The 14,766-nt window shown below is 39.7% G+C and overlaps 1 protein-coding gene across 1 annotated transcript in view; it reads right to left on the bottom strand.

Annotated features, from left to right (window-relative positions):
- The window catches only part of KCNMA1 (potassium calcium-activated channel subfamily M alpha 1), a 423,981-nt gene that overhangs the window by 161,634 nt on the left and 247,581 nt on the right, over positions 1-14,766 (bottom strand). Inside the window, exons 6-8 of the mRNA XM_083363343.1 lie at positions 8,793-8,868; positions 4,620-4,695; positions 2,094-2,264 (exon numbers count right to left, since the gene is read on the bottom strand). Of these exons, the coding sequence (XP_083219469.1) occupies positions 2,094-2,264; positions 4,620-4,695; positions 8,793-8,868 (323 nt within the window). The remainder of the gene's footprint in view (positions 1-2,093; positions 2,265-4,619; positions 4,696-8,792; positions 8,869-14,766) is intronic.

Below are 14,766 nucleotides of genomic sequence, written 5' to 3'. Positions count from 1 at the left end.
GCGGTCGATTTCACTGTTACATTTCCTCCTGGGCTCAAATGTACACACAGGTAGTCCTCGGCCTACGGCCCCAACCGAGCCCCAAGTCTCTGTGGCGAAGGAGACAGATGTTAAGTGAGTTTCGCCCCATTTTACAATCTCTCTTGCCACAGCTGTGAAGTGAACGTAAAGGTTAATAAGATCAGAAATTGTTTAACGATCTTATGGAGAAAATTAATCCGGAGCTTAAGCATAGCTGCAAAATGGAGTTACTTGAGCTTTTAAGAGTGCAAGTGGGTTGCTTAGATCTCAGACATGTAGCTTGTTCTTAGGGAGTCCGCCATCACCGCCAAGCAGAGGAAATACAAAAATAAAGATAGAGCTTATGCTAGAAAAAGTAGGTCATGGTTAACACAATAGATATAATAGACTCAAGGCTTTTTTTTTCCTGGGAGGGGGAAAAAGAAATGTATTCTGTTCAGGCGCTTCGGATTAGTTGATCGGGATGAGCGGGTGGGCTCTTGAGTGCGACAGGGGTGGGGGGGGGAACCAGCTTCGTGAGAGGGCATAAATATATGCTTTTTCAAATTGTGAGTGTGGCTTTTCCTCCCGCGTGAATCACGTCCACCAGCTTTTGCAAAAGCTTTTATCCCAATTAAATTTTGTTCTTGGAATTCCAATTGAGTTTGTCTGTCTTTCGGACCTTGGGCCACGTCCAAGACAGTGAATCACTGCAGTTGTGAAGATAACGACACGGTTGTGAAGTCAATCCAGCTTCTCCAGTTTAAGGGGAAACGCGTGACGCCGGGATAGTTCAAGCGTCATCAAGGCGAGTCCGTTGCCAAGCACCTGAATTTTGTCGCAAGCGTGAAGAATGGTTACAAGTCAACTTTTCTGAGCACCATTGCATCTTCAAGCGGTCATTAAATGAACTATTGTGACCATAATGGTTTCCCTCACCCTTGTGAAACAGGCTCACAGTTTGCTGGTCACAAAAGGGGATTGATCCCATCACACACACACACACCCACACACTGGGCCATTGCAACCATCATAAATATGAGTCAGGTGCCAAATGTCCGAATTTTGATCATGGGACCTTGGGGATGATACAATAGTTGCAAGCATGAAAAATGATTGTACATCACTTTTTCCAAGTGCCGTTGAAACTTTGAACACTCAGTAAATGAACTTTTGTTAAGTTGAGGACTGTCTGTATTGTACGTGGAACTGCTAAGTTTATAACCAAGTCCTTGATTTGATGAACCCAACACACTGAACTAATTGGGGTACCATGCAAAGGGGATTCGTTCGCTTCCTAATTACTGGCTCTTTGTGTTAACCCATTTGTAGTTTATCTTTTTAATTCCTTCAATCTATCTTCTTCCAAAATCCGACAACTTGCAGTCCTCAGCGTAAAACGATTTGTTTCATGAAGTTACAACCACACTGGGAAAAAGTGACTCACGATCATTTTATCACACACAGGACTATGGCAGCATCCTCCTGGTCGCGTGATCAAAGTTCAGACAACCGGCATGCGTTTGTGATGGTTGTGTGATCATCGTTTTGCAAACTTCTGAGGATCCAAGTCCTTGGGGAAGGCGGATTTGGTTAACAACCGTGTTACCAGCTGAATGGCTGCAGTGATTCACTTAACAACAGGAGAGGTTGTAAAGTGGGACAAAACTCAGTTAACAAGCATCCTGCTTAGCAATGGGCTTGATTGCAAGTAAAGGAGTACCTTTAGGGCACTGAATTTTATTTTATTTTTTTAATCGATAAGGTTGCAAGAGTAATCAATCGACCAACTGCTACTCAATGGGCTGGTCTCATTTTGTGAAGACCAAAGCAGTGTTTCCAAAGGGTTTTCAAAGTGTGCGCAGACCTCGTTGCTTAATGCTCTGGATTCTTAAAATTCTAACTATCCTTACTATCTCTGCAAGCGTTAAATCTCTAAGTATGTACATTATCCCTGTATTATAGTTCAGTTACTAGCTCTTCAAAATGCAATACAAAGGGATATGTATTTTGAAGTCGTAAGTTATGGTATAATTGCTACATTAAATATATATATATACATATATAGGCAGAATATAGCATAAATGTTTTACCAATCCCCCGAGGATGAAGAAGACCATAAAAAGGCGACCAAGGGTTGTTTTTGCATAAACATCTCCATAGCCAACGGTGGACATAGTAACCATGAGCAAATAAACACATTCCCAATATGTAAGTGCTTGGTTATTTTGGAAGTTTTCCCATGGATCCCCTGAGTTCTCCACCTATAATAAAAGGACAACAGCGAATTAAATACATCATTGCCTACAAGGCAATACGTCCATTCACGAACTTATCAGTACACAACTAATAGCTTCAAGGGGGGAAAAAATGCAACGCAGATACGATCTCGTTGAACGGTTGAAGCCGAATTCTCTTTTCTTTCTTTCTTTTTTTTTTTTAGCCAGGAAATTTCAGCAATGCAGCTCTAATGAAGTGGAGGGATCTTAACTTTAACGACTCAATGGACTGCGATAAAACAAGCGGTTTTCTTGATAGCAAATCAGTTACGTTATACAGGCTTTGGAGTGTTCCAAATACAGAATCCTGTTTTGGGGAGGGGGGGCAGAAGTTAAAATAGTAACTATTGTTAAAGGTAAGAGAAGACCATGATCACGATTTGGAATTTCTCAAAAGATAGTCTAGCAACTGATAAACGATGGCTGCATTAGAAGTAGGCAACTATGTTTAAATATATCTGACATTTAGGACTACATCTAGGTTTTCAAGAAAGTCAAGTTGGAATCCATAGCCACTAAACTGGGGTTTAATCACATGGTTACAGTAGGACTAGGGGTGACATGATAGCAGCCTTCCAGTATCTCAGGGGCTGCCCCAAAGAAGAGGGAGTCAAGCTATTCTCCAAAGCACCTGAAGGCAAGACAAGAAGCAACGGATGGAAACTCATCAAGGAGAGAAGCAACCTGGAACTAAGGAGAAACTTCCTGACAGTGAGGACAATTAACCAGTGGAACAGCCTGCCTCCAGAAGTTGTGAATGCTCCAACACTGGAGGTTTTTAAGAAGAGACTGGACGGTCACTTGTCTGAGATGGTATAGGTTCTCCTGCCTGAGCAGGGGGTTGGACTAGAAGACCTCCAAGGTCCCTCCCAACCCTATCATTCAATGTTCTATGTTGTTTTTGGTGGTCCACCTACTGTAATCCTATCCACAAAACTTTGTGCCCAAACTACTCTTTGGGTTTAGTCACAAAATTCCTCCCTGTTATAGCAGCAAGTAGCTACCAGAATAATTGTCACTCAAGACCCCTATTTCAGCTCACTAAAGAAAAGAAAATGTGAACTGATCCACCCCCTCAAATCAGGAATCTGGCAGGATCTATTTCCAAAGAGTAGTTCATAAACATATTGGGCATTTAATGCTTAAAGGAGAGGATGTGTTAAGTTACTTTAATTCAGGACACAGTCTACACTAATTTTCAGGAGAACATGAGTGTTAGGCAAATGGCTGTCCAGTCTCTTCTTAAAAACCTCCAGTGTTGGAGCATTCACATCTTCTGGAGGCAGGTTGTTCCACTGGTTAATTGTTCTAACTGTCAGGAAGTTTCTCCTTAGTTCTAGGTTGCTTCTCTCCTTGACTAGTTTCCATCTGTTGCTTCTTGTCCTGCTTTCAGATGCTTTGGAGAACAGCTTGACTCCCTCTTCTTTGGGGCAGCCCCTGAGATATTGGAAGACTGCTATCATGTCACCCCTCACCCTTCTCTTCATTAAACTACACATACCCAATTCCAGCAACCGTTCCCTGTATGTTTTAGCCTCCAGTCCCCCAATCATCTTTGTTGCTCTTCTCTGTACCCTTTCTAGAGTCTCGACATCTTTTTTACATCGTGGTGACCAAAACTGGATGCAGTGTTGTGTACTCGTATGTAAAATTCTTCACATTTTACAAGAGATCGTCTTGTATCTGCTACCATATTTTAATTTTTGTTTCTAAGCCCACACTGCCACTTAGTGGCTCGTCGTTGTTATTGTCAAATTCAGTAAAAGTTCTCCAGAACTTCAAAATGAAGACTCTGAAATTCCTAACTTCTTCTTCCAGTTTCAGGCAAAGTAGCTGTGGGTTGTTGTTTTTTTCCCCACGCTGTTTGCTCATTTTCTCCTCTTGGAATAATTTCTTCATGAGAGACAAGATTTACTAATAATATTTAAAGGAACCCAGGAGTCCTGCGTTAATCATCTGAAAATGGCATACTGTATGAATGGGGGAAATACGCTGCAATACAGAATTTCTCAACCTCAGCAACTTTAAGCTATGAAGACTTCAACTCCCAGAATTCCTCAGCCCCGTGCAGGGAATTCTGGGAGGTGAAGTCCTCGTAGCATAAAGTTGCTGAAATTGAGAAACACCGATCTATTACTTTTTTCTGAACAATAACACACAGGGATTATTTGTTAAAGAATTTGCAAAGAGTGTTCCCACCAAACATCAAAAAGAAATATGTAGTGCATTTTTTTGTTAAAAAAAAATGATCTATAGCTGGATTATCTCATAATAAATCTAAACCTTCCCAAATAAGCGTGTTGTTGTTTTTTTTTTGTTTTTTTTTTGAGGCATACTTACCAAATGTATAAATCCAGCTGCTGTCAGCCACGTGCTAATAAATATCGAGCACAGATTCACTAACTTGATGGAATTGCTGGTGGGGGAAAAAAGGGAGAAAAACAAACATATTCTCTTATTTTAAAAACACAAAAAAAACACAAAAAATTGGAAAGATTCTCTAGCTTTTTTCAAATCTTCCTTCCTGAAAAAAAAATCCATAAAAACCTTTCCTTTCAAGGGACAGGTCAGTTTCTCAGCATAAAAAAAAAATCGCATCGGTTTATCGAACGTGCCTTTCAATCAACACAGGATATCCCTAAAATAAATTGTGGGAAAATCTATATTAAGTCTCAACTTGAGTGATTTACCGGTGGGGGGGTGGAATGAGTCTGAGCAAATGGCAACCATTCATCATATCTCTAGGAAGGAGATCTATCTTTCCACAGCTAAGTGGAAGCTCCAAGGACATCTTGAAAAGTCCAATGGGAGTTGGATGTTTGGGATGGGAGACCACCAGGAAATCTCGGGCGAGACGGGAATTCCATTTTTGAAACCAAGTCCCCACACGATGCTATGGAAATCCACCTCGGTATTATTGCCATGAAAAATATACAGTTCACTTCTTGTATTTTAAGAGGAGGCGATAAGTTGCTAAAATTGTTTATACTTGGGATGAAGGGTGAAGCCATTTCTTTATACATTTCTTTTCTTTACTATGTTCTTATTTTTCTTTTCATTTTTTTTCCCACCCTTTACAATATTTCTTTTTATTCTTTGGGTATTAGTTTTCTTTTTTTTTTTAAATGTTTAGTAAAACATGTTTTTAATGTTTAGTAAAATCACTATTAAAAAAGGGGAAATGAGCGGTACAGAATAAAGAGCGGATGGAAAAGCAAAATAAATTAATAAATAAACGAACAGATCTCTCCGCGCGAAAAAGGTTATGTGGCAGATGAGAACTTGAGAAGCTCCGAGGACTGGACTTGGTTAGTAACTGGAGGGGGACAACCAGGAGGCCCAGAAACGCAGTTTTTGTAGGAATTTAGGGGGTGGTGGAAATGTTGAAAAGAAAGCCATAGCAAATTTTATTTTATTTTTTTTATTTTAATTCCATTTATATCCCGCCCTTCTCCGAAGACTCAGGGCGGCTTACAAGCTTAGCCTCATTGTGTTACCTGCATGGAAGCAATGCAGCTGTTCGGCTTACAAGGGTCCATCTAGTGACTGTTCAAAGTTACAACAGCACTGGAAAAAGGTTTTTCACACTTACGACCCTTGCAGCATCCCCCCACAGTCACACGATCGAAATTCAGACGCTCGGCAACGGACTCACGTTTATGACGGCGGCAGTGGGCACCCTTATGGCCGTCGCAGCATCCCTCACAGTCACGTGATTATTCGCATGTGGAGACTTAATAACTGACTCACGTTTACGACAGTCGCCGTGTCCCGGGATCACGTGATCCCCTTTGGTGATCTTCTGACAAGCAAAGCCCATGGCGTGAAAAGTCGTCAAATGAGGCAAAAACTCACTTAACACATTTCTCGCTTAGCGACTTAAATTTTGGGCTCAACTGTGGTCGTATGTTGAGGACTACCTGTACACACACACACACACACACACACACACACACACCAATACAGTCGGGTTTTCTGGACTGTGTCCAGAGCGATTGGACACATTTTGCTAGAGGAAGTAGCCAACTTCCAAAATGAAATGAGCGCTAGGGAAACTTCATGGTTCCCAGGCATTAAACTCACTTTCACGATTTGAAACGTTATCTTTACAGCCCAAAGGATGGATAAATATTGACACGTTTCAATGGTATAACATTAAAACAGGCCGATAAGCTGACATGGGGGGGGGAGGTGGGAGGGATGCATTTTGAGTTAGCTTCTCATTTGTCCATTGGAATCACATATTATAATGCACTTCACCTCTCCAATAAATAGACTGACCATTCTTTTAATATTAACTAGCAGTGTGCTGTATAACATTGTGTAAATACATTCTGCTGGACCATTCCTGCATCTGTTGAAAACGTGCACTCAATTCAGCACGGCTGCCATTGCACCAGCAATAATACTTAGACTTATATACCGCTTCACGGTGCTCTACAGCCCTCTCCGAGCGGTTTACAGAATCAGCCTATTGTCCACCAACAATCCGGGTCCTCCTTTTACCGACCTCGGAAGTACGGAAGGCTGAGTCAACCTTGAGCCGGTCAGGATCGAACTCCTGGCTGTGGGCAGAGTTAGCCTGCAATAGCAATAGCACGTAGACTTATATCCTGCTTCACCGTGCTTTGCAGCCCTCTCTAAGCGGTTTACAGAGTCAGCCTGTTGCCTCCCAATAATCTGGGTCCTCATCTTACCAACCTCGGAAGAATGGAAGGGTGAGTCAACCCTGAGACAGTCAGGATCGAACTCCTGGCAGTGAGCAGTGAGTTAGCCTGCAATACTGCATTCCAACCACGGAAGGAAGGAAGGAAGGAAGGAAGGAAGGAAGGAAGGAAGGAAGGAAGGAAGGAAGGAAGGAAGGAAGGAAGGGAGCAATAGCATTTGGACTTATATACCGCTTCTCAGGACTTTACGGCCTCTAAGCGGTTTACAGAGTCAGCCTGTTGCCCCCAACAATCTGGGTCCTCCTTTTACCGACCCCGGAAGAAAGAATGGCAGGCTGAGTCCACCTTCAGCCCATCAGGATCAAACTGGAATTAGCCTGCAGTACCACATTCTAACCACTGTGCCACCAGGACAATTGATGGGATATTGATGTTTTGAATATTTCATTTATTGCGGGGGGGTGATTGTCCTTGGTTCTCTGGCTTTGATTGTCCGAAGGTCAAAAGTAGATTGCGTGACCCCCTGGGACACGGCAGTGGTTGTAAATGTGAACCAGTTCCCAAGCATCCAAATGTAAATCATGTGACCGTGGGGGATGCTGCAGCGGTCCTAAGTGTGAAAAAACGGTCCTAAGTCCCTTTTTTCCATACCTTCAAACAGTAACTTTAAACTGCATAAGTTACTTTTTTGCAACTTCAAACAGTCCCTAAGGGAATTGTTGGAAGCCCAGGAGCTGTATATGCAAATGAATGGTTTTGATTATCATTATTTTATCATTACAGTACCTGATTTATGAAAAGAAACATGCTATTGCAAAATGGTTATTTTTTAAAAAATAGTTCTGTTCAATTGTTTTTAGGTGAGCCAGGATTATTCAGAATAGCTTTCCAGACTTTAAAGGAGAAAAATTATGTTTTGTCTTTTCAGCCCCAATTCTAAAAATAGGTGGATTAATCTCCATTTTTTTCCTTCCCTTTAAGCTGTCAGAGACATCTGTGCTGTCCCTAATTCTGCTTGAGCTCAGCCTAAACCTCTAAAGTTTTAGTGAATCCTCATTTAATTCAGGAAAGAATAGAACATAGTAAGGGGATAAATAAATGTAAGAAGTCAGAATGAGGGGAGGGGAAAAAATCCACCTATTTTTAGAAATTGTATGTATGCATGCATACATACATACACATACACACACATATATTATCTATGTATCATCTCTGTATCATCTATCTATCTATCTATCTTATCTATCTATCTATCTATCTATCTATCTATCTATCATTATCTATCCATCATCCATCAATCCATCTGTCCATCCGTCCATCCGTCTATCATCTATCGTATGTCTATGTATGTATGTATGTATGTATCTATCTATCTATCTATCTATCTATCTATCTATCTATCCATCCATCCATCCATCCATCTATCCATCTGTATATTCATCCATCTGTCTGTCTGTCTGTCTGTCTGTCTGTCTGTCTGTCTATCTATCTATCCATCCATCCATCCATCCATCCATCCATCCATCCATCCATCTATCCATCTGTATATTCATCCATCTGTCTGTCTGTCTGTCTGTCTGTCTATCCATCTATCTATCTATCTATCTATCTATCTATCTATCTATCTATCTATCTATCTATCTATCCATCCATCCATCCATCTATCCATCTGTATATTCATCCATCTGTCTGTCTGTCTGTCTGTCTGTCTGTCTGTCTGTCTGTCTGTCTATCTATCTATCTATCTATCTATCTATCTATCTATCTATCTATCTATCATCTATCTATCTATCTATCTATCTATCTACTATCTATCTCTATTTTATCTATGTATATTGTGCCTTACCTTGTTTTAAGAATATTCAGGAACTGTAAGATTTCTGAGAACTGAATCAGCCTAAGAGCTCGCAAAAATCTTAAACCTGTAATTCAAACAGAAAAAAAGAAAGGAGTCAAAGAAACACTGTACATTATTAAAGATATTCCTTTATTAAAAAAATGTTCAAAGTGTCATGAAGTACGTCTGCCATAGAGTTTCTCATGGGGGTAAAGTTATATTAGGTATAATAAAAAGGTAAAGGTAAAGTTTCCCCCGCACATGCGTGCTAGTCGTTTCCGACTCTAGGGGCCGGTGCTCATCTCCGAAGAAAAGTTTAAAGAATAGTTAGAAAAATAACAATAGTTGCGCATCACAACTAGAAATGAAGTCAGCCGCTGAAAATACTGCGTGCCTCGATACAAACCTGGGAAAAGTCAGTTTTCCGCTTTTGTTCCTGCAAGATCGGTCTCATGTCTGTTAAATACTCATGTCGGAGACTAGTGACTTAATATTGCTTGCCATGGGCAAAGGAAAAAGCCTTTAAAAAGAGGTCTAGGATAACTCGCCACAGCCAAATCAGCATGGACAAATCCCATTGGACAAATCTCTGTGGTCAATTCACCATGGGACAATTCGACGCAGGATTAGATCCTTTTATTATATCGTAAGGTAGGGGGTCTTCAAACTTGGCCCTTTTATGACTTGTGGACTTCAGCTCCCAGAATTCCTCACGCGTGCCTGGCTGAGGAATTCTGGGAGTTGAAGTCCACAAGTCATAAAAGGGCCAAGTTCGAAGAGCCCTCTTGTAAGGGGTTTGCTCTCCAAGCTTGTTTCAATTTAGTTAATGAACGTTTCGTTACCAGACTAAGTAACATCATTAGCAGGATTTCCTCGTCCGATTTTCCTTAGTTTATAAATGTCCCGTGTCCCACTGTGGTCAATGGGTCATGTGATTGTTTGTTTGTTTGGAGCTACATTTATTATTGGAATACTGTCACCAGTTCTGGTCAACCACGATATAAAACAATAAAATAAAAGGTTGAGACTCTCTAGAAAGTGTGGAGAGAAGAGTCCGAAAGATGATAAGGAGTCTGGAGGCTAAACCGTACGATGAACAGTTGAAAGAACTAGGCAGGTCTAGTGTAACAAAGAGAAGAATTGTTATTTTATTATTATTCATCAAAGCATTACAAAAGCCCGAAGTCATATTATTATTATTATTATTATTATTATTATTATTATTATTATTATTATTATTATTATTATTATTAATTTAATTTGTATACTGCCCTTCTCCTGAAGGACTCAGGGCGAATGGTTTGAATGATTTCCTTCGATGCAAGAGACAAAAATAACTTTAATGAAAATGTGACCAGGAAAAATAAAAGGAACTGAAGTGAAGTGCTTGGCAAGGTGTTCCACGGTGTGTTGGCCGTGACACGCTGGCCGTGGTTGAGTTGGCGGTGGCAAATTGTTCTGTCTAAAAAGAGGACATCGGTACAATGAGCTCTCCCTTCCTACAGCATCAGATGGAATCGAACTGAATCGAATACTTCATTTGGCCAAGTGTGATTAGACCACAAGGAGTTTGCCTCCTGTAGTCTGGGTGCTCGTGTATCAGAGACAAATCCCCTGTGGATCTCATCACACTTGCTCAAATAAAGTATTCAATTCAGTTCAGTTTAATTCAACTCGATTGATCTGGGTGCCGTAATTTTCCCTTCCCTTACGGAACATCCTATTACAGTGTGAGTCGCACATCAATATTTTAGAAACGGTTGCAGACGCTGCGGCATTTCCTATATCAGAGTTCTCCAACCTTTCCGGGCTCAGAGCCTCAAAAGGGGAGGACAGCTTCCAAATTACTGCGTGTGTGTGCACATGCATTTATGCAAATGGGGCCACGCCCACTGGTGCAGTAGTAGTGGCTGTGTTCGTGCATGCAGCATGCGCTGACGCCATGTGCAAGCACGAACGGCTGCACACTCCTGTGGTGGCTAGCGCCCATTTTTACATGCACAAATGGGCCGCGCGCACACACAGACGCACACACACAGACACACACGCTAATGCCCCCTTCACACTTGCACAAATGGGAGTAGTACCATAAAATTATATATCAATGGAAAGATAATTTAATCAAGAATGTAATGCAACATAGTTTGTTCAATTATCTGTACTGTATCCTATGAAAAGTTATAGCCAAATAACCAGAAAAAGGAAGCACAACTTCCTTAGGTTGATGTCAGGTAGCTTTCCTTCATCCGATTGTAGCCAACGAGCACAAGAGTTTAGAGAGCCAATCGGGTGTCATCTTGTTTTGGCAATGAGCCAATCAGATCACAGTAGGATCCAGTTATTGATGTCATGCATTGAAGCTGAGAGGGTGACATTTGTCAGTGTGTTACGTGATCGCTATTAAGTTGGTTGGGTTTTTTTGTGTTCTTCCATTTACCGTATTTTCCGGCGTATAAGACGACTGGGCGTATAAGACGACCCCCTACATTTCCTGTTAAATTATAGGGTTTGGGCTATACTCGCCGTATAAGACTACCCCGCTTCCAACACACACCAAATAAAAATTAAAAAACATCAGATTTGATTTTAATATGGTAATTTTAATTCAAATGCTTATGACATGCAGGTACTTAGTAGGAAAACTGTCACTTATAAACATAAGGCTGTTTGTCATCAAACATGTAAACATAAATGAGTGCAAGTGGATTAAACTTTTCCTAATTCACTCTAAAGCTTTCCCTGTGCAGACCAAATGGGAGATCCGTTCCAGGTTTTCCAGCCCACCCGCCCAGTTCCTGAGTCAAATGTGTCCTTAGAGCTAAGCAGCTGCTCTGACTGCTGCATTCCCCACCTGCCTTTCAAGTTGGAATAGACTGCAGCTGATCTTCAACTTTAGAAGGAAAGACGCCCAGACCCCAGCCTGTAAAAAATCACAGACTGCAGCTTCTTCTCCAATTGGTCCTGCTTTCCCTGCGCAGACCAAATGGGAGATCCGCTCCAGGTTTTCCAGCCAGCCCTGTCCCTAAAGTCTCAGCACCCGGCGTATAAGACGAACCCTGACTTTTGAGAAGATTTTCATGGGTTAAAAAATCATCTTATATGCCAGAAAATACGGTAGTGAGCTTGTAAAATGCAATAAAATTAAAGTCATGGTGCAAAGAGTTGACCGGTTGCCCAGAAAGCGATGTAAAATAGTACTATTAAGTGAACAAGGCTACAGTTATAAAGAAATTAGAAGAAAAACTGGTGGAAACTTAACCCAAGGGGGCATTTCTAGTCTACACTTTTCCCAAAAGGTTTTCACAATTTTGGCCACTACCGTATGGTCCAGCTGCATTTGGGCATCTCTAGAGGACAATGCGGTCGGAAGGCAAGGTCATTTTATTACCGGAAGAGTAATAGGCCGTTTACTGTTTTAACACAAGTAAACAAACAAACAAATAAAAATATGCAGCACGGGTTGGGTTTTTGGAAAGTTCCCGAAAGAGTTTCCAAAGCGATACTTGCACAATCATTTTATCACGCTCCTAGGTTTTTATGGAAGACCAGAAGTAGCTGTTTGTATCACTCTTATTTGTGTGTTTTTTTCTTTGCAATGGATACACCACGCATTGAGGAAATAATGGCAGTGCAATCCCCTTCACTGTTTAAACTATTTTGTCTTATAATAGGTGAAGAAGAAGCAGTTTGCTGTATTCAGGATATAACAGTGATATAAAACAATGGTATCAATGCAGGAATCTGGCACATACACTGAACAGGATTCTAAATTCTTGTAGCAGAACACAACTGCTGTTATTCTGTGGAATAACCCAGAATGATAACCCATCTTGACCAAGAAGTAGTTTATTTTCGTTATAATCAGTACAGGTTAAACAAATACTTGTGCTAATTTTTATTCTGGAACGAATTGTTTCGTTTAAAGCGTTTCTGCTTAGAAAATTCCAATTTTGCTGTTTAATTTTTAAAAAAACCTGCCTTTCACTTGTGTGTGTTTGCGTATCTCTGGGTCCCAATGCTCTAAGTTTAACAAGGGGAGATCATTTTATTGTACTAAAAGCAATATACCATTTTAACCTAAATTAACACACAAAAAAGAAATACACAAAAGTTACAAAAATTGGGGAAGATGTATCGGGGAAAAATTTTTTGAAGGAAAATTATTTTTTTAAAAAGCAGTATCTAACACATTCCTTTGTAAGAAATTGCACATTTTATAAAGAATAAGCCATCTCTTATAAAGATAGCATTAACATCAAATATAAGATGAACAGAGAGGGTGAAAGAGAGGCAGACAGATAAGCACCAACCAAATTAAAATTCTGAACAACGGAAAATGAAAACAAAGTTTTTAAAACACACACACACAGAGAGAGAAAGACAAATAAGCAACAGATAAGATAACTTAGGATAATTTTCTGCAGTGTGAAAGCAATGCAGAAACAACCAGTAAGTTTAATGTAACTACAGATATAACATGTAAAAAAAATATAGGCGATTGGAGGTAATTAGAAATCCAGCCAGTGAAAATTTTAAGCAGCATTGTAAGTCCTGTGGGCAGGATGTTTTTGACTCCTCCCTTCAAATAAGGACAAGTCAAAATAGAGAAGATAGAACATAAAGATTTGGAAGGAAGCTCAGAGAGGTCTTAAAGTCTAATTCTCCGCCAAGGGCAGAAGATCCTATACTATTCTGGACAAATGGCTGTCCAGTCTCTTCTTGAAAACCTCCATTGATGGAGAACCCGCAGCTTCTGGTGGCAAGCCGTTCCACTGGTTAATTGTTCTCACTGTTAGAAAGGTTCTTAGTTCTAGGTTGCTTCTCTCCTTGGTGAGTCTCCAAGGATTGTTTCTTGCCTTGCCTTCAGGTGCACTGGAAAATAGCTTGACTCCCTCTTCTTTGGGGCAGCCCCTGAGATATTGGAAGACTGCTATCGTGTCACCCCTAATTCTTCTCTTGGTTACACCAGACATACCTACTTCTTTCAACTGATCTTCGTACCCTTTAGTCTCCAGAAGAAGAGTCACATCTTTGTGACTCTTCTCTCCATACTTTTTCTAGAGTCTCAACGTATTTCTTTACATCGTGGTCGACCAGAACTGGACACAGTATTCCAAGTGTGGCCTCACTGGTGCAGTATAAAGGTCACTTTGTGTGATCTTGAAACTATCTCTGATGTAATGTAAACGTAAACTAAAGTAAGACTGCATTATGGAATAGGGTTAAAAGAAAAGAGAACTTTGAACCTAAAGGGGGATAAGAGGGATAAGAGATTTAAGTAGTGTAGTATGTTTTACAATGTATGAAATGTAAAAAGATTGGGATAATACAACCTTTACAAATATAAGTGAAATATAAGCTGATCAGAAAGGATGCTATGCGCAGATGCTGTATGAAAGATAAGAAATACAGTAGTTTTATAACGTATGAAATATTGGGATGGTGTCCTTAAAAGGAAATATCTGGACATCTAGATGACTAACATTGAGAAAATCATGACTGATAAGAATGGATTGAATATAAAGGGGAAATTAAGCTTAAATAAAAACTATGAAAATAGGATGAATGGTGAATTAATGACACTATTTCTATAAGAATAATATAAGCTGATTAAAAAATGTTATACATAGATGTTATCATGATCTGTACAAACATGAAAAAAATGTTTAGATTTAATGGTTTCTACACTGAAAATATTAAGAATTATATCTGTTTAAGGCTGAAGAAGGCGAATACAACTGGGAGAAGGGAAAATCAAAGAAATATATTGTTAATTAATATATTAGTTATGGAATTATCAAAATCAATCATTATTGGCTGTTAATTATTGTTCTTTTATATATATATATATATATATATATATATATATATATATATATATATATATATATATATATATATATATATATATATATATATATATATATATATATATATATATATATATATATATATATATATATATATATACCAAGACAACATG

The sequence above is a fragment of the Vipera ursinii genome, assembly GCF_947247035.1.
Source record: "Vipera ursinii genome assembly, chromosome: 5".
In the NCBI taxonomy this organism is placed as follows: domain Eukaryota; kingdom Metazoa; phylum Chordata; class Lepidosauria; order Squamata; family Viperidae; genus Vipera; species Vipera ursinii.
Note: the sequence above shows the minus strand (reverse complement) of the source record. Positions and strands in the feature narration are given on the sequence as shown.